The 23,061-nt window shown below is 34.4% G+C and overlaps 1 protein-coding gene across 3 annotated transcripts; it reads right to left on the bottom strand.

Moving 5' to 3' along the window:
- Positions 1–1,483: 1,483 nt before the first annotated feature.
- Positions 1,484–20,673, bottom strand: UBLCP1 (ubiquitin-like domain containing CTD phosphatase 1). Of its 3 annotated transcripts, none has more exons than XM_008587674.1 (11): positions 20,558–20,673; positions 17,172–17,369; positions 16,302–16,393; positions 15,815–15,900; positions 15,617–15,732; positions 14,305–14,403; positions 11,428–11,465; positions 10,833–10,931; positions 8,096–8,212; positions 3,368–3,495; positions 1,484–1,715 (listed from the first exon to the last, which is right to left on the bottom strand). In XM_008587674.1, exons 2-11 carry the CDS (start codon positions 17,323–17,325, stop codon positions 1,688–1,690), a joined length of 957 nt encoding a protein of 318 aa, XP_008585896.1. In that variant the 5' UTR covers positions 17,326–17,369; positions 20,558–20,673; the 3' UTR covers positions 1,484–1,687. The 3 variants fall into 3 exon arrangements, with proteins under 3 accessions (XP_008585896.1, XP_008585897.1, XP_008585898.1); XM_008587675.1 differs by lacking the exon at positions 20,558–20,673 and adding an exon at positions 19,690–19,713; XM_008587676.1 differs by lacking the exon at positions 1,484–1,715 and having other exon boundaries at positions 3,403–5,479; positions 20,558–20,632.
- Between the last annotated feature and the right edge of the window lie 2,388 nt (positions 20,674–23,061).

A 23,061-nucleotide genomic window follows, 5' to 3' on the forward strand; every position in this document is an offset into this window, starting at 1 on the left:
AATAACCTGTCACAAAGAAAATAGTATATATTTCTGAAAACATAGTGCTTACAGAATTAATTTAACATATCAAATTAGCTGCTAAATGGATGAGGTTGGAGAAAATTATGTTAAGTGAAATGAGCCAGACGGGAAGAGAAATACTACATGTCCTCATTCATAAGTGTGAGCTAAAATAAAAGAAAGGAAGAAAGAAAACAATAATACGCTGAACTTTCAGGAGAGAACAGAACTGTGATTACTAGAGGTAGGAAAGGGGGAGGCAGAAAGGGGTCAGTGAGAAATTGGTTAACAGACACTAAGAATGATTACGTTTTGTAATGATGAATATACTAATATGCTAATTACTGATTTGATCATCATACATAGTGATTTGATCAATACACAGGTATGTATATTCAACCCTGTACCCCCAAAATATGTATAATCAATTGTTTTAATGAAAAAAAATTTTGCTGCTAAAGCCAATTCTGGATGCATACATAGTGATATGCACACCTTTACTATCATACACATTTAATTTTTTTCAAGAGGTCCTTGCCTAAACATAACGTTCATTTTATGATTCAACAAAGGGACAAAATATTTGGGGTAATACAGATCAGATAACCAATGTTTTAAGAAAAGATATTTATTATTTACAACACTGAAATAGTCCCATAAGAACAATATACACCATGTTTATCTAAAAGGATCGATTCCTTTCATATACAAGAACTGTATAAAGCAATACTGTCAACACAAAACAGTGGTCACATTACATATCTGCAGGCGTAAGCATTGCAAATAATATATTTTTTTAATCTTATGGCTAGATAATTTCACTGAAACACAGTGTTAAGCACTTAGACAAGATATAGTCAGAAGAAAACAAAAACTTTTTGTTCGTGCTTTTTAGGGCTGAATCAGTGATATGTCCCATTTTAAAATTTATTGCCTTAACTGCTTTGATGACAATGGTTTTAGGCAGAAGTGCTTCTTAGCCACCAAATAGACACACTCTTGTTACTTAGTTTTATTCTTCAGTTTTATGTTTTCTATTTCTCATACTAGGACATAGCTGTATCACAACTGACATTTTCCAGTTTTACTTAAAGAACACTGACACACATATAGACCAAACTGAGACAGCTCAGAATTTAGAGACGTAACTAGTGAAGTACAGAAGAAAAATTATATCTATGACAAAGGAATAAAAAAAATCTTGGTAATTTTAAGCATAACAAACTAGGTTCTTTATTCAAAAACTTGTTTTTGGTTGGTTTTTTTTTTTTGGTTTTAAAGGGAAAAGCACTAGTTTCAAGACAGGTTTGGTCTTAGATTTAGTCAGACATAACATAATGAGACAAAAACACAAGACATCTTGTCTTCAAAATCACAAAATGACACTGTTGAGTATACATTTTTGTCCACTTTTTTTTTTGTGGAAAGAAAACTTAGTAATCAATGCTGGAGAAAATATTTTTCAAGAGTAACAGTATATTCATATAGGGGAAAAAAGAATTTTTTTAGCATATTGCTATAATCTTCAAAAAATATAAAATTAAATTTACAAAAAACTGGAAGACCAAGTGTAAGCAGTCTGGTATTTGCTTCAGTGTCCAGCACTATAATAACAATTTCTAGCATAAAAGCACGAAGTTCATGGATCTCAAGTATCTCCAATAACTGCCAGTATAACCTGTAACTACTGTCCTTGCTTCTTTGAAAGATACCTGCAAGAAATAAAAATGTCAAAGTTGTATCACGCTAAATTCATAAAAATTATCTAACTCTCCTCCCGAAGGAGTTTATTTTAACGAGAAAACTTTTCAAGATAAGTATTGTTAATAATTGCTGGTATCTATTGATTGTTTATGTGCCAAGCACTGTTCTACATACACATATTAATTCATTTAGTCCTTACAACAGCTACCTGAGAGTTTCTATTAGAAATTATCCCTATTTTACAGGCACAAAGAGGTTAAGCAATTTTGCCACATTAATACAGCTAGGAAGTGGCAGAGCCCGGATTCAAAACAAAGCTCCAGAGTTCACAATCATTAACTTATCCCTGCATACTGCCTTACTTCCAATGTGAAAGTCAGTATATTAACTAGTGTAATTTCTAAATATAACTCAAATTCCGTTTACAGATCTTATTTTTCTTGCATAAAGACAGTGGGCCAGGAAGTGCACTTTCAGTTTCCTCTAGAGGCTGCATTTCTCCAGTATGCAAACTGTTATCAACAAAAAACTCTTTCTCCTATTGAAAAAAAAAGATAGTGGGCCAATGATCCTAAAGGACTCTGATCAAGAGTGTAAAACACGCAAAATTGTTAATTTACTAAGCAAACCAATTTTTCTTCATATTATATAATAGAAATCTACCACTAAATTAAAATTTTTACATCTCTGTTTCTCACATTTACAAACTACTATAATTGGTGTGGGAGTAGAGAAAGAGTTCTTAAAATCAGGAAACTTGGACAAGTTGTTATGGTGGAACTTGCTCGCTTTGTGGCACTGAACTATGCATTTGTTATCCATGACTCCATTACATCATCTGCAATTTGAAAATGGAGATAATAATGTCTGGTTTATCCTAATAGGATTATGAGACTCTAATAAGAAGCTACGTGTCAAAGTGATCTGGAAAGGCAAAAGTGGAATTTGAGAAGCCAAAGTGTTGTTATTATGCAAATGGTTTCTTTTGGTGCTGTAGTACTATAATCATATCTTTAAAAATCAAATTCCAAATCAATCACTTGTAATAAAGAGTAATCCCTTTCACATCTCTAGAGGTTTTTCCCTGCCTCAAAATCTTCATGTTTATATGCAATCTATACCAAGATTTGTGCTTAGAAAAAAGACTGGAAGACTATATACCAAGATGGTAACTGTGGTTATCTTGGTAAAGAAAATCATGACTGTTTTTTCAGTGGAATAAAGTTTTCTAATATTTCTGCTATACACAGAAGTTACTTGTTAATTTTCAACACTATTTAGGAGATTTTTTAATGTATTTTATTTCACCCTGACATTATTTTACAGTGTGATATAGGGATTACATTACCATGTGATTCATAAAGGAGTGGCCTACCTAATGTCACAAAATAATTTATAGGTAGCATCATAAACATGTACCAGTCTCTCAAGTCCTCTCTACTAGAAGTATTAAAGAGCTTACAAGATGTGGGTTTACGAACAAGTTGGAGGTTAAAACAAAAGGGAAAAATACCTTCAAGGACTATGTCACTACACTAGAAAATATTTTTAGAATTCACCCATTTTAAATAAAAATTAAAAGTCATGTATATACTGGGGTCACCAGAAAAATTTTTTATTCATTGCTGTAAAGAGGAAATGAATAGCAATTAGCACTTACCTTTCCCAATATTTGTGATTTAGATCCAAAAAGTCATCTAATTTTGCTATTTCCTTGAGGTACTGAGTTAATTTTAAAAGTTCCTTGTCTTTATCCCGGTTTAGATGTGCTTTCATAAAAGGCCTTATCTATGAGGAAAAAAATATTACTCAATACTTCACAAATAAGAAAAATTAACACAAATTTACACTATTCCATCATTTGAATTAGAGTTAATGAGGCTAAAATATCTCCAAGGACACAAATACTAAAAATCACTTTTACACTGGGCTAAGTTTAACAAATAGAAAGTCATGTAAAATGTTTACAATACAAATTAAAAGCTCTTCCTGTTTTACCTAACATTACCTTTTCAGTTTTAGCCTGGCAAATCACCAACTTTCTTTCAGCACTTGAACCCCTATGTGGCTACTCCACTCTGCAACACTACTTAGACTTTTCCTCCTCCTATCATTGTATTTCCTTCTTACTAATTAATTTCATTCACTTTATTTCACTCACAAAAAGTGAATTCACAAGCTGGATCTAACAGGGGAGTGAGATAAATTCTAACACTAATAATTTTCATTTCCATATTTTTCTATGAAATTTTTATAGAGCTGAGACATTGCTATACATTTATATAACCTGTTCTCTCCCACTTTTTATCATAAGCAGTTTTCTTTATCATTAAATTCCCTGTAAAAATCATTTTTTAATTAAGAGTTTCCCATAAAGTCATATTTTCCAAATTTTTAAGGTTGATATATTTTATGATGAAAACCATTCATTCAAAAAGCATCACTTCAAACTACAAAGGTCAAAATAGTAGACAGTGAGGGGGGATTGCAATTACCAAAGAATATTATATCTTGATTGGGGTGGTAGTTACATGAGTTAACTTTACAGCAATTTGTTAAACTATAAATGTTATGCATTTTTCTTTATGTTATAGCTCCAAAAGTGTTTTGCTTTTTTTTTTAAAGACATCAGCTCAAATAGTTTTATATAATTCAAGATAGCCTTTCAAAAATTTTAAATTAATTTTAGATAAAATGATATGTCTTGGATTTGCTTCAAAATATCAAAAAGGGGGAAGTAGATAGGGTATAGAACATAATCATCCATGAATTAATAAGTTGTGTGAATTGAATGATACATACCTGGGGGCTGATTATACAATTCTATGTAGTTCAGTTTATATTCTAATTTTTCTGTCACGAGTAGTCTTTTTTTAAAAAAAAAAATCACACATACTCCTAAAGCACATGTGTAAGGACTGAATAATTCATACTTAGCAACATATTAATATACCCTTATTTGGATTTGGAGAAAATTTAAGTTGGCCATCAGTTATTAATTTTACAGAGTAACATTGAAAAATGGATGATATTTAATCATTGTCACTCACTGAGAAGCAAGAGCAATGAGCCAAAAGAAGTCCGCTACCATATCTATAAAGAGTACAGAAGACTTTAAATATATATTTTTATATATAATTATCCCTCAGTATCCATGGGGGATTGGGTCCAGGAGCCCCCACCCCCCCAGATACCAAAATTCACAGATGCTCAAGTCCCTTGCGTAAAGTGGTATAGTATTTGCAAATAACCTACTCATATCCTCCCATATTCTTTAAGTCATCTCTAGATTACTTATAATACCTACTACAATGTAAATGGTACGTAAATAATTATTACACTGTATTTCTTATTTGTAATTTTTTTTATTGTTGTATCGTTATTTTTATTGTTTTTGTCTTTGAATATTTTCGATCCATAGTTGGTTGAATCCACGGATGCTGAACCTAAGAATACAAAGGACCAACTGTGTTTTTCTTCTGTCATTGGAAAAACACACCACCAGCCTCAAATGGAGAGAAGAAAATCTTCCCAGATGTTCTACTTTTCATCAGAACAAGTTGGTGCCAGAGACCTCCAAAACTGTTAACTGGGCTCCCGTGTTGCTTTAAGGGTACCAATAAGAGCTGCCAGAGTGAGTCTGCTCAGAAACCAGCACTTGCAGGAGATCCCACTTCCAGACAGGTAGTGCAGGCAGTGATGTTTCACAACAGCAGTAGTGAATGTGGGGGATCAAGAAGCTGCTCTACAGGGTCTTGCTTAAGCCCTGGGGCTGGCAGTAAACAGAGGCATGATATGATTATGTAGTAAAATGAATTTCTGCATAATACTGGGCAAAATGGTAATGTTTTAAAGTATTTCTTCATTCAAGTCCTAGAGATTTTAAAGGTAACATATTAACTTTTAAACTATTAATATACAATGTACCAAAGCGATTCCAGCTTAAACAGCAGGAAGAGATTTAGAACTGAAAAACAAAGTACAGGATGAGTGGTTGACAAATAAGATTTTCAATCCAAGGTCCTACTAAGTTATTTCTACTTTCCAAAAGTATTTGGTCTTAAGCACTATTAAACAACGAAACTAAAATATTCCAATGATTCTGGTTCTAAAAGTTAAAATAAACTAATTAAGGGCAAAAAATATAATATTCACCTAATTGACTTCATTTTTGTTCCAGTATAATTAATTGTTCACTGTACCATTTTTCAAAATTGATTTAAGTGCTCACTAGCAGGGCAAGCAACATATGTGAGCATTAGCTCATTTTCTTATATCAAAGAAAACATTTTTAGAAACTTAAGATTGTCTGGATTAGCTGAATTCTCTCATACCCCTGTTTCTTTGTACAGACAATGAAAATGAAATTTTCAGAACATCAGCTCCTTTATTTTATGCATGACCAATATTCATATGCTTTTAGTTTAATACTATATTGATATTCACAATGCCTTCCATATATTTCAAACCTTAAGACTGGCAAGCTTGGCTGTTACTCACTTCTTGGGGCCAGCTCACACTTTGTCTGAGGTGTGTATTTAAAGAGAAAAAAAAAAAAAAAAAGACGGAAGCTTATGTTATTAGAAGTTAACTATTTTTAAAATGAGCAATCTTATTTTTAAGATCTGCATGAAATCTTTTTTGAGATTTTTACCAAGTGCATTATGAAGCTGTGATAACAAAACACAGTATTTAAGAATATTTCTCAATTTCAGAAGTGCTTCTAAGCCAATGTGAACAGATCATTAATAATCATCTTAAAAGAGATTTTCAAATGGAGACATACAAGAGATCACCTTTAAATGACCTTGGAATGCTTTAAAATACTTCCTGAATTAGAATTTTGGGGGGTGGGACATAGGTATTTAGGAATTCCTTTATTGAGTCTACTGAGTACCCCCAGTTTTTTAAAAACCCTGCTGTAAAGTAATATGAAGAACTAAAAATTAATAATAGCATTTCTCCCTCTATCAAGACAGGAGCAGGGCACAAATGTTGGTTGGGACATTAAGGTTTCTTCTAAACACACATGAAACTAATGACTGAGTTTTTTAAAAAGCTAAAGGTTTCCTCAAAAATCATTCCTTGAACATCATGACCTCACTTCCTTACAAGGACACGTGATACCCATTAGTTTCATAGAAAATTAGGTTTACATCAATCAAATCTCTTCTCAAGATTCAGAAATACATTTTGTACCTTAAACTTTATGAACTACATACAGGAAAAGCACTTCTCCCGAACCCTCAAACAGAAAGCATTTTAAGGGTAACATAACCACTTTTCTCCCAAGTCAACAGCTTTTATATTTGTGGCAATTCACTACCTAGATTAGCATTCTGTCCCTAAAACTATCTTTATTGTACAGTAAAAGCCATATCAACAGTGTACAAGGAATGCTTCAAAAATGTACTTTAGGTTTTTCTCTCTTTTCTTTTAAAACTACCAAGAATCCAGCTGGCAGAAAGTCCAGGACTGAGAATAAAATTATCTTAGTGTCAGGATTTCCACTTCAAATGGAGACTACATTTGCATATCATAATATAGAGCAATCTTTTCCACCTTCATATTGTGCCAACATATAAGCAACCATGGGTGCCAGAAATTTTTAAATTTCAAATTTCTCTCTTACCAATTTTATTCTGCTTCCAGGATTAAATTTCACTATCACATCTACACAAGATTGTATGCAACTGCATGCTAAGATCATCACTGACCTAGGATCTAAGTCAATTAGATCCTAACCCAAATTCTGTCATTAACCAGTTACATACAAGAGAGTCTCCAAAAAGTTCATTTTTCATTTGTATTATCTTTTAATTCTGTTTCTTCACAAACTTTCTGAAGTACCTTTGTATATGATCTTGGGCAAGTCATAAACTTTCTCATCCTTAGGTTGTTTCTAAAGTTAAGAAGATAGACAAGATGACTGTGGTTCCTTCTAGCTCTGGCATTTTAAAATTCTAAGATCTGCACTTGCCCTGTATGAATTTTCAAAAACCTCTTTAGTTTCAGCTCAAAAAGGAGAGGGAAAAAAAAGTACCCTTACTGCCAGCTCTCCAGCTAACCAGAACATCAGAAATTCCAAGATTTGTATACCTAATAAAACGCCTGACAATTTAACTTTTGATATCAATGTCAGTAAGGCCATGTTGTTCCCACAGAACTAATTAAAAAGACAACACTTGGATGAGTTGGCTATCTAAGGAGCTATCGATGCAAAAGACAGAATGTTCAATTTTATATGAATTTTTCTAAATACTTAAACTTTTCTTACCTGTGACCATAAGAATTGTCCTTCCAAAAATTTATGAAATTCAACAGTGCTTAAAGTTGTACCACATAGTCCAGATTACATGAGCATACAGCACGTAAAATTTTGTCTTACCTTTAATCCATTCTGTGGGTTCATTAGAAAATTTCTTCCTATGTCATCAAACATAATGGTGTTTTTTTTGCTGTAAAACTCTGAAAACTTTCCCCATATAACACCAAGAGGCTTTACCTTAGAATAAAAGTTTAGAATTAACTCAAAGTTTATCAATAGTTCATCCTTTCTTAAAATCAGACATATTGCAAAATACCCTACAGAACAATGCCAAGAGTATTCCTTTCCCCTATAAGACAGTGAAGGCTGGCTGTGTGCGCCAATCATAAGTCCAACACACTTGAAACCACGATATATCTCGCAATGTTCAAACTTCTAAAAGATCTGTTTATGTCTAACTGAATTAAACCCATTATAAGACTTCCCATAATTTTAACATAAAGTTTTTGGGGTCAAAAGTAGTGATTTAATTTTAAAAGGATCAAAAGTAACTGTTCAGATGTCTGTCAAGCAGTCACATGATGTCCTGGACTAATGCATGTCCTCTCAGAGCCTGGGAGTTACATGGAGTCTGTTTCCAAAACTTGAATACCTTAGTGAGGGAAAATGTACCTGGCTCTTTTAGTTGATAATTTAAATATTTTATGGGTGCATAATTTCTCAGTTATTTGAGTGCTTAACTTCAAAAGCATCATAATTTGTAAATTCTTGCTCTTATTTCTGAATTCTTAATCTGAGGCTTCAATTTGCAGTAAGTCTCTATAAGACCATGCAAGAAATAATAGTGACTGCCTATAGGGAGAATGAGTGGCTGGAGAGCCCAGGTACAAGGAAGACTTTTCATTAAGTATTTCAACTTTACTTTTGAATCATATGGATGTATGACATATTCAGAAAGTTCTTAAATAAGTTAATTTTTAGAAGATACTTACTCTTTATTGAAGGCAGGAATCTCATTTATGGTAATATGAGATTTTTATGGTAATATGAGATTATATAGTAATAATAATTATGAGATTAAATGGTAATAAATCATGACAAAAGTGATTAAAATATTATTTTTCTCCTTCTATAACTTAATTTAATATGAAGAAAGCTTTTTCCTTCCTAGTATCCTATCTACTGCAAAGAATGTTACTGAAATATGTTAATTTTATAATTTTATTTGCCTGATTTTTTTTTCACTATTTGTTTACTACTGAAATAAAACCCCTAAATACTCAAAGACATATATATATTCTTATATTTATATATATATATATATTTAATATATCTTATATATATTATATCTATCTATATTATATATAATATATCTATATCTCTCTCTCTCTCTCTATATATATATATATATAAATATAAGAATTGACATAGTAAGCCAGATTCTTGGGGTTTGTTTTAGCTAACAAAAGCCTCAAAAAATGTACAAAAGAAGTCAGTCTTTATGACACCCAGAGTTGGAAATCCTCTTAAAAAGTGCTATCATTTGGTAATTAGGTCAAGTGCCATTTGTTCCCCAAAACATGGACTACTTTGTTTTCAGTTAGAAAAGTAATATTGCTGACCACAGAAAAATCTGAAAATACAGAAAAGGAAAAAATTTAAATCACCTGTAATCCAGTCAGTACCAAGGATAACAACTAGATATTCTGATGTATTTACGTTCAGCCTTCTATATAAATAGCAGCAGCCTCAGGGAATTCACAAATGTTTGTTAAGCTAAGGGGAATCCTAAACCAAACAAAGGTTATGAACTATTTTCTATGGCTTGAAAACACTGCTGTCTAAAATACGTTACTGCTCTCCAAAATACTTTTACTTTAATGTGTCATGAAAAATTTTAAATCATTAAATATTCTACTATACCAAATAACTAGCTGCATCCTATTACTGTAGATAACAACAGTTTACATGGCCAATTCCTTAATGCTCGATACTGAGGATTACTTTTACTCCTTTAATTTTTCACTATTATAAACACTGTTATGTTTAACATTTCCCAAACTTCTTTATAAAGTTTAGGTTTTGGAAATGTATTATTTTACTTTAGAAGGTAATCAATTATATTTTCCCTCTGATGTATACAATATTTCCTTTATTGAGCAAGTTCCCATGCATTTAAACCATTCTATTTATAATTTTGATTATTTTAATAATGTCTCTCCTAAGTCTTCCTAGTATCCTAAGTTCTCCCCAATTTCTATTAATTTTGTGTGCTTTCAAAAGGCATGGACCATGTCTCATTCATTTCTTTATTCCCACTATCACAGGGCCTTGCAGATAGTACGTACTCAATAACATGAGTAGTTATTTGATAAGTAAACAAAGTGAAGAACTCTATTTTTAGACCAACCCTTTTCTCTGATGGTTTTTATTGCTATTTTCAAGGACTACACATACATCACCCCAAACTACATGCATCATGATGCATCTGTTTTTATTACCAGTTTCATATAGGGCAGGGTGAGAATATTTTGGTTTGTTTCTAGTACCTTCCTTGATGATATTCAGTATTTGTCTCACCTACTCTATCCAGCAACACTGTGCTATCATCATCAGAGTACATTATCCATCATCGCAAGTTTCTTTCTTGACATTCCTGCTTTGAGATCCTTAATTTTATCACTAAAATTTAAGTCTTTTAACCTTAAACACATTTTTCTGTGTCAAAACTCAACTGCTGCTTTGCTATCCACTCAGAAGAATTTCTAAACTCCTGTAATTTATTTCATCAGTATAAATACAAAAAGTATAGTAGAAAATAAACACAACTTTAAATATTAGTAAAATAACTTCTTACATCTATTAATCCTCTCCTTGGAGTATGCACTGTTATCATTGCAGCACTGTCCAACATGAAGGTAATCTTATAATTTGCATTTGTGCTCACTCCCAGTTCCTACAAACACAAATAATCATGAGGTTAAAATATAATAATGTGGAAAATTCTAGGTTTTGTGAATATTCCAGCTGCAATTTCCCATAATGCCAACTTTACCCCACTGGCTGCCACATCTTGCTAAACAACTACCAAGTACTTTAGCTCACAATAAATGGTAATCCAAGGAAAATAAACTAGATTCATCATTTTAGAAGAGCAGGATCTATTTAAGTATTATACACCAGAGCAAAAGAAAGAAAAAAAAGTATTATTGTAAAAAGAGGGAGAAAAAGGGGGTAGGAACTTAGCTGTACTTTTTCTTGAAAAAAAGACTTTAGCACTCAGTACAATCACCCATTAAACATACTGTAAACATACCTCTACTCCTGATACAGGCATTTATCTATCTATTAAATGCCCTCCAATAAGAATGAAATTAAGTCAGTTCCAGAACTTTTAACGAGACAAATGCAGTATCAAAAAATTTTTCAATGAATTGTTTTCTAACACTTACTTTCATTTTAGCTTCAATCCACTTCATATTTGTTGCAGCTAAAACATGAGGAATGATAATACAATATATATGAAAAGTTTGAATTTCATTTAGAAATATCTTTCTTCTGTATAAATAAGTTTTCTAAGCATCACAAATAATAGTCCTTAGCACATTTATTGTAATTTTCTTTTAAATATTTATATAAATAAACTTATTTTGGTGTTTAAACAAAACACAATCAAATTTATTATTATTATTATTTTTGGCAGCTGGCTGGCTAGCATGGAGAACCGAACTCTTGACCTAGGTGTTAGAAGGCTACACTCTAACCAACTGAGCTAACTGGCCAGCCCTAGCATAAAATCTAAACAACTATTATCTATGAGACACAGGTAAGCAATGCTCAAAAGTACTTTGAACCTAGCAAATTTATAAATCAAAACCCAAACTCCTTTTAAAAACAGCCCTACCACTACTCTATCAATTCCAAACTTAAATTCAGGGTGCCTAGATCTCAACTTTCTTCCATGTTGCTACTTCCAGGCAATGCACGGGTATATATAGCATGTCAATATAAGCATATTAATGCTACGTGTCAAAAGTTTAGGTTGAAGACTTGCTAAAGCCAATGAAAATTTGCATTTTGTCAGGCTCAGCAAACTTAATGCTCACTGAGTCTAGCAGCTTATAATAAGGAATCTGAGACAAATTCATAAAGTGTACCTATGTTATGTATCTGCTCACTGTCAGACAACCAGTTTTGGGATCACTGATACTAAAATTCAATCCTCACTTCTATGTGTTCTCCTACTCCTAAGTTTCTGGACTAAACTCTATAGGTATGTGTAACCAAGTCACATGCTTAAAAAGAGAAAAAGCAATTTAATTATGTAAAGTATGTGTATGTATTTTTATTTTATTTTATTTTTTGGCAGCTGGCCAGTATAGGGATCCTAACTCTTGACCTTGGTGTTTGTGTGTATTTTTCAAAAGCAAAAAAGGCACCTGAGAGGCCAGCCCGTGGCTCACTTGGTAGAGTGCGGTGCTGATAACACCAAGGCCACGGGTTCGGATCCTATATAGGGATGGCCGGTTTGCTCACTGGCTGAGCGTGGTGCTGACAACACCAAACCAAGGGTTGAGATCCCCTTACCGGTCATCTTTAAAAAAAAAAAAAAAGGCACCTGAGTTCCCAAAATAAAAATCTTTAGCACACACACATGAAAAGCAAAACAATAACCTTAAATGCAAAACTGGTCAGTTGAACTTAAATTTTAGAGACTGTTGTATCTGTGATAAAAACAGTCATAAACTAGGGAAAAATGATTTTTAATTCAGTACCTCTTTTGTGCCTATAATTCTCAGATGAAAAACAAAAAGACTCACAACTAATAAAAATAAAAATAGTTTCTAATTATTAAGGGGCCGGCCCGTGGCTCACTCGGTAGAGTGCGGTGCTGATAATTATTAAATAGTTATTATAGGTCAGATATGGTACTAGTTGATATACTAATATTTCTATTCTTACAACTAACCTGTAATATAGGTTTAGTTATCTTCACTTCTCAGGTAAGAAAACTAAGGCTCAGAAAAATTAAGTGACCTGTCAAATATCATATATTAAGGACAGAGCCAGAATTAAAACCCTAGTCTAGTTAGCTCCAAACTGAAGTGCACTTTTCAGTGTACTACCATTCACAAAAATAACTTAAATATATGATTGTAAAAGGTTCTCTAAATTTCTAAGTCTCGTTTAATAACATTTAGAGGATAAACCTTTCTCTCAAATGTCATCTTAAGTAGGCTGGCTGGTTAGCTCAGTTGGTTAGAGTGCAGTATTGAAAACACCATGCTCAAGGGTTTGGATCCCCATACCAGCCAGCCAACCAGAAGGAGGAAAACAAAAGTCATCTCAGATGTTAGAGTTGCTGAACAAAAATTGTTTATGAGGAAGATCTCTTCCCCCTATTATTATTATTAAACCTGAAAATTATCATATTTTAACTATGTTTTTCATCTTAACATCTATGAACTTATTACTGAACAATGAAAATTCTGATTATAAAAAAAATGTACAAAGGAAATTTACATACTGCAACAACTATGTAGTTTCTCATCAAAGACAGTACAATTAAATATAGCATCTTTAATTCATTTTTTACTTAATTCACAATCAGGATAACTCTTCTCTGCTTATGACATTGCCAAGAAGCAATTTTAAATGTTTGTGGGAGATAGGATTTGGAGCAAAGCGTTGCTTCATTTTTTGAGAAAGACTTGCTACAAAAAAAAAAAAAAAAATTGCCAACTGAACTAAATAATGAGCTTAGTAATACAGTAGATTTACTTTCTGCAGCAAACTCATTATCACACAGAACTGTACGTTCTTGGAATGATGGATAGCCATAATTTGAGTAACACTGCTTTAGTCCATATATTAATTTTTCCTTAAGTAATTCATATTGCCTTCCTTTATTTCTGGAGAACTACATCACTGATTTTTTTTTAAACATATCTTTCTCCAAGTTTGAAACTGGAGTAAGAAAGAAAGGAGAAAGCAACAATATCCTGAAGCATTAAGGATTACACAGAAAAGATCAGAAGGAAAAATTTCTAATCAAGGTGCAGCAACTGGAAAAATAAAGCCATTTCTATGCTAACACCATAATCTACTCTTGTCCTATACTTAACTATCTCAGTGGTATTTGGCAAATGAATATATAAGTTTACACTGTGATGCCAGAAAGTCAAACATGCTCATTTTAGAAATTCGCTAAAAAAATGAAAACTGTTTAACATTTAAACACAGGTCATTTTAAGTCAAGTTTTATAGAGCAGAATAATGTACAGAACAACCTTACTTCCATGGAAATCTAAACAAAAAATGTAGCTTACACCAAATAACAATGTCATAATCCTCATATGCAGATGTCAGGAATTCATGAAGATATGGCCGCATTAATTCTACCCCAGTCTCTGCACAAGACCTATGGTCTAAAAGAAAATCGATCATAGATAATTATTAGTTTATTATCATGAACAAGTACCTAATATTAATGAAACTACTAGGAAATGTGATACAAACATTCACTTGCAAACTGCTTCAGACTGAATTACATCAGCTGACAAAAAGACACCTTTCAAAGCACTCAATTTAATATCATTGAAATCCAATTTTAATCAATCAACTTTGCTCAATGTGCTAAGAGCAATACTGAGAATTCAGGCTCATATAGTAAATTATAAATTTTTTTCTCATCTAGACTCTAAAGTTTAGATCTTATTTTATGATACTGAAAAACAAACTAGGTCTACCTATACTCACATTTAATCATCCACCTTGCAGATACAATCACATCTCATGAAAATGACAGACACAATTAACTCCATAATTTAAAAAAAAAGTACATTAACTTACGATACATATTTAAAGTTTAGAATTAGAGATAAATAAATTCTAATATATGGGGTTAATTATTTCTTGCCAATATTAGAGGATGAACACCTTTCTTTCTTGATTGAGATGAGAAATTTTAAATTCAAGAATCTGAATGTAATTAAACAGAAAACCTACTGCACAGAGGTAATGATATTAATTAAACTCTGTACCTCACAGATAAGTACAATCAACTATGTTACAATAAAAAATAATAATAATTAAACAAAAAACCAGGGATAAAATATAATCAAAAATGATCTTTAAAATATTCCTCATAAAAATTCTAATGTTAATTAATAGGGAAATAATTAAATTATGATGTGTCCACAAACTAGAATACTGTGTGGCCAAAAATATATATGAGAGTACTTCAAAAAGTTCATTGAAAAATAGAATTAAAAGATAACACGAATCTTTCCATAAACTTTTTGAAGTACCCCTGTATATGTATTTAATTCACAACAAATAATACTTAATGACTGAGAAGATGTTCAATCTATCATTAAGTAAAAGAAAAAAAAGGAACTATATATAAACACACTCTAGAATATACACTCCAAAATACTGAGTGGTTTTCTTTGGGTCTTAGAATTACAGATAACTTTTTTGTTTATCTGTATTTTCTACAATGAATGATTTACTTTTAGAATGATAAAAAAAAGCTTTCAAATATTTCATGTGAATCCTGAGTGGATGAGAAAAAAAAACAAACAAAAGAAAAACTTGTTGTAGGTGACAGAAGATGAAGAGCATTATTAACTGACTTACCAAACAATGTGTAATCAACATCTAGTACCAAAAGCTTTTTCCCTTCCCTGGGAGGATTCAAAATTTCCACTTTGTACTCTTTTACTCTGCGAGAAATTTTCAGTAGGTTTTCTTCCCTAATGGAAAAAGTAAAATCAGATGAAACATTTACTTTTTCTCACATTACAATCAATTTCTTCTAAAATGAAAAGCACTTACCTATTCTCTACTTCAACTACTTCATCTTCAATATCAAAGTCGTTGACAACATCATCATTGTCAGGTGGTGGACCTAAGACATCTTCCTATTAAGACGGAAAAAAGTTTTGTTTTACCATATGATCTTTAACATAACAAATACATGCATAGCATAAAAATCAAATGAGAGGCACAAGTTGAGTTTAATCTTTCAAGCACACAATGTGGAAAAATTTCCACAATTGATAATTTGTTATATATGTCCCTGGGGCACATTTACCATATTAAATTTGACCAGTTGGGCTACTTCTATACTTACAGCTAACTATATACTAAAAAGTTCCCCAGTATTTATTTTTGTTGATATTAATACCATGTTCACTGTGCAGCTTTTACTTTCATTAACTGCTAGACTGACAATTTTACCACAATTAAACTATAATACAACAGTGTAGTAAAAATCATAATATCTTCAAAGAGACAAATGGTAACAAAAGTAAACATTTACCAAGCTCTCCTCACGAGTTCCCATCATCATGATTTTAGTATTTGGTTTCAGTTTGAGAGCTCCAAGCTTAACATCATTTTCTGCAGGTTTGCCTACAATACAAGCAAATGACTGTTTTCTCACTAAAGTTCAGGTGCTGGTTTCACTATTCCATTATACAAAACCCTAACATTAAAAGGTTTGGTACAGAGACCACAACAGTTTTTGTCTTTTGGGGTTTTTTTCCCCTTACATTAATAAATTATTGTTACTGCTGAACTAGTCATATCTAAGACACTAAGAACTAATACAAGGTTTTTCTCCCCAATTCCATCTTTATTCAACTAACTAAACAAAATAAACTGCTTTATTTTGTTGTTCAAGATGAAGACAACTGTTTTCCAGGAAGGCTTGGAAATTAAGTGTCTACGATAAAACTGTAAATTTACTGTTACGCAAAATTCACCCTTCGATGATATGACAAATACAAACATAAAAATCCCCTTTAAACTAGATATCAACACTGCCTATAATTTTTAAATATTACCTTTACTTTTGAAAGAGAAAAGATAGTTTGAAGAGTGTACAAGGTCCAAGTTGTAATAAAAATGCTGTCAGTTGTCAGAAAATAAATAACAGTTTTTACCTGGGACTTCTGTGTCAATGATTTAAAAAGCAAACACCAACTGCCAGAGGAATCAAAAGGAATCTTTAACACTGGTGGTATTTTCAAATAACCTTTAATATTCTTACTTTTACCAATAAAACATTTTTAGGAATATCCCTATCAAAGAAATCTTCAAAGGGAAAGACAAAGAAAACAACAGATAACAGCATACATAAAAATTCATAAATATTAATGCAAAAAGTTTGAAGTGACAGGAGAATTACCTTTAACTTTGAGTCCAAGTAACTTTTGGCGTTCTGGCAGTACTCCTGTAAGGGTCTTGAGAAACTGTTTGAGATCCAGCACAGTATCATCTTCAGAAAGTGTGGTCACTGAATACTCTTGTCCTCCCCACTTTACGATGATAGGGAGAGCCATTCTTGAAACATATAAGGAGGCAGCTTTCCTTCAGAAAAAATTACCTAGAAAGGAAGGCACATACAGAAGAACAAGTTAAAATAAATATATTGAGGCCAAACTTGTAACTTTAAGTTTTATAAGCATGTGCAGTTTGAGTCCTATCTTATAATCTGATGGTAGAGAAACAGGATTTTTTTCCTTGCAGAAGCGCTACCAGAACACCAAAAGTTAGCAGGACTCAAAGTTAAAATTCCCCCACTACTTCCTAATACTCTATCAGATTCTCCCTGTTGTTCAGCTGGAAAGGTGCAATGAACTACCTATCCCTCCCACTCTATTTTGTCAGGTTTATGGTACAAGCAAGTTCCTCTATGACAGACCATTCACATTCATTTCACATTTAAGAGGTAGTGTGGTGTAGTCATTAAGAGCACAAACTCTACATGGTACTGATAACACCAAGGCCAAGGATTAAAATCCCCTTACGTGCCAGCCACCAAAAAGACAAAAAAAAGGAGCATATACTCTAGAGCCAGAATACCTGGGTTCAGGTGCAAGCTCTCCTACTTATAAGCTTCTTGACTTTCAGAAGTTACTTGACTTTTAATGCCTAGGTTTCCTCATCTGTAAAATAGGGAATACTACCTACTTAGGATTCTTATGAGGATTAAATTAGTTAATATTTATGTCACACAGTAAACGCTATATAAATTAAGTATTGGTTAAATAATTTTTAACTGAAAGCTTATTATGTTCCAGATACTGTGCTAAATAGTAAAGAGCCATTACTTATTTCATATTTTACTAACGAAACAGGTTTTACACATACAATCTCATTTAACAAGGTTGTTTGATAAGTCTTCCATCTTTACAATTAAGGAAACAGGAGTTCTGAGAGGCTATGTAATCTGCTCATAAGCACATAGCTGGTAACAGAACAGGTCTTCTGACTAAAGCTCATGTTTCTTCCCCTACATCACAACTGTCTCTCTCAAATTGGGCCTACAGGAGTTAAGTCCATCAAAAAACAGGAAATATAAAATCCATAAAATCCACAGGTGCAGATCTAAGTACACAAAGATTATATAGCAGTTGCTACTACCACTGACAGTCAAATATAGGTCTCTTCCCCCATTAAGCTTCCTACTTTTCATAAACTCATTTCCCCCACAGGTCAGAGAACTGGATTTTCCCATCTCAAGGTATCGGTATTTCTAAATACTTTCACTTATTCAATGAAACATTTGACTGCACTCATCATCTAACAAAACCAACTGCAAAAGAAAAGGCAAATTTTAAATTGCAATATGCAAAAATAATTTGGAAACAAAGAGTCTTTTACAAACTTGCCTATTAGAAGAGGGCACCATAAATTCATATTCGTATATACTCATGTAAATATGAAAGACTTCGTATTTATATTTACTCTGTTATGTGACCTGTTCAACTGAAAATTTAAAGCAAGTATGTTAATTTAGGTCAATGTGTTCCATTTTATACAGAACTTGCTCTAACAAATGTTATGATCTTCAATAAAAAGCCAAATGGACCTTTTGAGTCAGACTGGAATATGGTTTAAACATTATTTTTCTCTTAAGAGGTGAGAATAAAAATGATTACTTACGAGAGCAAGGAATGCAACCAGAGCTAATAACAATATATGTAGCAATGGACAGAGCAGAGAGTTAAGTGAGATTACCTGAGTTCCAGGTGACTTTGGATAAGTCATGTCCCCTCTAGACCACTGGTTCACAAAGTGCGGTCCCTGGACCTACCAGCAGCATTGACCTTACTTGGTAACTTGTTAGAAATGTCATCGGGGTGGAGAGAAGGGACCTAGCAATTTGTGTTTTAACAAGCCCCATCTCCCCATCTCTGGTGCATGCTAAAATTTGAAAGCTACTACTCTAGGCTCTTCAATGTTTCCAGACTTAAAAAAAGAAATGTGCCAGGTGACATGGATTCTATGTGCTTAATAAAAGCAGCATATAAACGTTTTGAAGCACCTATGCCACAAGTGGGAATTCTAACTTGGCCAATTCTGTAAAAGACCAAGCATAACAAAACACCATAAAAATTTTTAAATGCATTAAATCTTTACACAGTTTTAAAAAGTTACTGAACCTCACTTCATCACTACTGAGATCATTCATACCAATTGAGCAGGACGATATAAATATGCGAGCTATTTTGTTTTCATATTTAACCTCTTTTCTCGCACAATTCTAATATTTTGTATCACTTCAGACCCCATATTTATAAAATGAAAAATTATGGGTGGGATGACAATCAAATCCAGACAAGCAAGCAAAGGGCATACCTTTTTGTTAAACCTAGAGTCAAGAAAAGGTATTTAGGTTGGAGTTCTTCTGCCTAACATACCGTGTTGACATTCTCTAGTCAATTCTTCAGTTCCTATCTCTGGGCCTCAGTCTTCTCAACCACAACCTAAGTCTTCTCAACCTCAGCCTTCTATTAATATTTACTGGTCAGGAATAGTGTTAAGGTATAACATCTGTGACAGCACTTTGTAAACTGTAAAGAGCCACACAAATGGTTGTGGTGATAGGATAGTAACAAGCTAAACAATTTAACTGAATTATCTTATTTAATCTTCACAGTCCGGAACAACTACTGCCCTCATTATACAGACTAGAAACCTGAAAAAGAAGTTAAACAACTTGCCCAAGACCACACAACTAAAAGTTGGCAAAGGTGGAAGTTTGAAAGTAGGGCAGCAAAAGTAACACGTTGGGAACGGGGAGAGGGGTTAACTTTTCAACAAGTGTAGCAAAAGGTAACTCTGAAATACTGTCGACTCCTGGCCAGGACAGCACATCAGCAGCAACTGCGAGGTGGTACAGAGGTGACAGCTGTGCGAGGTGACTGGTTGGTATAGGATGGCATACGGCAGGTTAGAGGTTCCAGAACCCAAGAGGGCCAGGGATGTCTTCAACAAGAAAGGTGAACGGAGAGATGGACACGCCCGAAAAGAGGGAGAAATATAGTTTGGGAGCGCAAAACCCACGGGGGCGCGTGCGGCCCTCGAAACAGGCAAGAAGGCCCGATAGGAGGGCGGCGGCCCCCGCGACTAGCGGGCCGGGGCCAGGGGCCTGGGCATCGGACTAGCACAGACGCGGCCCCCTCCAGCCACAGTGCAGGCCACGCCACGCGGGCAGCAGCGCCGCAGCCCCCCAGCCCGAATGGCGTCTCCACCGGCAGCTCGTCAGGGTGCCTCGCGTCCCCTCACCTGGAGCGCGGCGGAACAAGCGGCAGCAGACGCAGAAACCTGCCTTAGCAGATCCGAAGGCAAGCGGAAGTGGGGGGCGGGACCGGAACCGGCCGGTGAACCGGAAGTGGGTGGTTTGAAACGGAAACGTGCTGAGAACGGAATGGCAGGTTCCCTTGTTTCTCTTCGGGTGCTAATCCTAGATAGCCTGTGCCAGGGATCTCCACAGGACGACAAGAAAGGCAGGACTGTCCGAGACTGTAATTGCTGTGCAGGTGCTCACGGTCCCTGGGGGCGGCCGGCCCTCGCCTTTTCTGCGCATGCGCCGGCTGGTGGGCTCTGAGCGGCGTGGGTGCTTCGGCAGTGTGACGTCTCTTGTATTGTTTCGCTGAAGTCACAACCGGTTGGGGGCCGCTGCGCTGGCTTCCTCCGGTGTGTTGGCTCTTTGTGGCCAGTCACCACACACACAAAAAGAAAGTGCTTGGATAGATTGAAAGGTTTCATTTGAATAAAGGAACCGGACTCTGGGTAACTAGGAATGAATACAAAGGACTCATAGCAACTCAGAACTTCCAACAAGAAGAGAAAAATTAAACTTCTGCCTCCTGTTGCGTCCTGGAGCTTCTCTTCTGAAGCGTGGAGGATAATACACTTGTCCTTCACTTATGCGTCTCTACAGCAGCTAAAGATGCCTGGGAATCCCTCTGTAGACAGAGTGTCAGATTTAAGACGTTAAAAAATATATAGACCAGGGACTGGCCTGTGGCTCACTCGGGAGAGTGCGGTGCTGATAACACCAAGGCCACGGGTTCGGATCCCATATAGGGATGGCCGGTTGCTCACTGGGTGGGCGTGGTGCTGACAACCCCAAGTCAAGGGTTAAAAGGGTTAAGATCCCCTTACCGGTCATCTTTTAGGAAAAAAAAAAAAAAATATATATATATATATATATGACCTAATTTCACAAAATCAGATGACAAACTGCTGATAGCACTATGACCGAGTTTGGTTTGGAAGACGCAAGGGCATTCCTGCACCTGGGTCAGACATCTGCCACTACCCTGCTTTTATCTCCATCTCCCCCAGACCTGTTTATTTCCTTTTCTCTCAGGCTATCTTCTTCGTCTAGCAACTACCTTGTCTTGCCCAGCTTAGATGTGCTTTCCTCATAAAGCTCTCCCTCTCCTCCAAGTTGGAAGAAATCTGGAAGACAATCCTTTTTTTTTTTAAATTTCGTTCACTGTAGCACTTTGTTTCTCTCTTCAAATACCTACTCCTTTGCCTTTTCCTTGCCTGTAATTAGGGAGCAATAATCGTTAGAATCTGCCCCACAAGCTCTATGTCCGGAAGTTACTACCCTTCTCTATTCAGCATGCTTTCCCAAAATGACTTCTTAAAATCACCCCTCTCTTCAAATCGCAGACCTTCCAATTGACATCCTTGTGGCACATGACATTGTCCTGTATTTTGGCAAGTCCTTGTTCAAACCTCTAAATCTACAAGCTATATCTACTCATCCTCACTTTTGCTTCAGTTTCAACTGAGGCCCTTTGCTTATACCTGAAGCCAAGCCTTATTTATGCTTGTGCACTGGTTTCTTCCTTCACAGGACACTTTCTATAAATCAAGTATCTCCACTTGCTCTTAAGTTTTTAACCTCTTCGTACTGGCTCGTTCCCATCGATGATAATCATGGCACGGTACCTTGCATCCTAGCTGCCACCCTTTTCTTTCACAGATGGATATTTCAAAACACTGTTTACGGTTGTCTAAACAATGCAAACTAGTGTATTTCTTTGAGATATTATTTGTCTAGTAATAGTCTTTTCCACTATAAGTAGGTTTTGTAAGGAAAGCAATCATGTCTGATTTATTCACCATTATATTCTCAGAGCCTGCATGATGTTGGCTAAAGTAGGTACTCAATAAATATACCCTGAATGAATAAATAATGAATGTTAAGTAATAAAAGCATGTTGTGTAATAATACATATGCATGTAACAATACATATCAGTAAATAATTACAATTAGTATATGATTCGATGTACAGGTAAGTTCTAAAATGTCAAATGTTGACATAGCACCGTAGGAGGTACTTAGTACAGCAAACCCTTGAACAACACGGGTTTGAACTGTGAAGGTCCACTTATATGTGAAATTTTTTCAATAAATATATTGGAAAATTTTTGGTTAGGTGTGTCATTAACCAAACAGTTAAATGGCTATCCAGGTAGGCTATTAGTAGTTGTAGTGGATTGAGTTATGTCCCCCCAAAACTCAATGAAGCTTGAATTGTGTTCCCCAAGTTTTATGTATTAGAAACTTAGCTCCCATTGTGACTGTTAAGAGGGTGGGAAATCCTATTATGGTAATTGAAAGGTGGAGCCTTGAAGAGGTATTTGGATTGTAGGACCATGCATAGTAATTGTATCAAAAATGGTGGTCAGGGGCATGGTTCTGAGGACTTTAAAAGGAGAAGTCTGTCTTTCTCTCTTTCAGCTCTCTCTGCTGTGCCATCTTGCAA

This window comes from Galeopterus variegatus, unplaced genomic scaffold (assembly GCF_000696425.1).
Source record: "Galeopterus variegatus unplaced genomic scaffold, G_variegatus-3.0.2 Scaffold4489, whole genome shotgun sequence".
NCBI lineage: Eukaryota > Metazoa > Chordata > Mammalia > Dermoptera > Cynocephalidae > Galeopterus > Galeopterus variegatus.

What these genes read in the sequence shown, in the direction of transcription:
- UBLCP1 (XM_008587674.1), bottom strand. Translation starts at nt 17,325, where the DNA reads ATGGCTCTCCCTATCATCGTAAAGTGGGGAGGACAAGAGTATTCAGTG. An exon ending in GAACTCGTGAGGAGAGCTTG is followed by an intron (nt 15,901 to 16,301) that starts GTAAATGTTTAC and finishes CCGTCTTAATAG; the next exon opens with GAAGATGTCTTAGGTCCACC. An exon ending in TGTTGATTACACATTGTTTG is followed by an intron (nt 14,404 to 15,616) that starts GTAAGTCAGTTA and finishes ATTTTCTTTTAG; the next exon opens with ACCATAGGTCTTGTGCAGAG.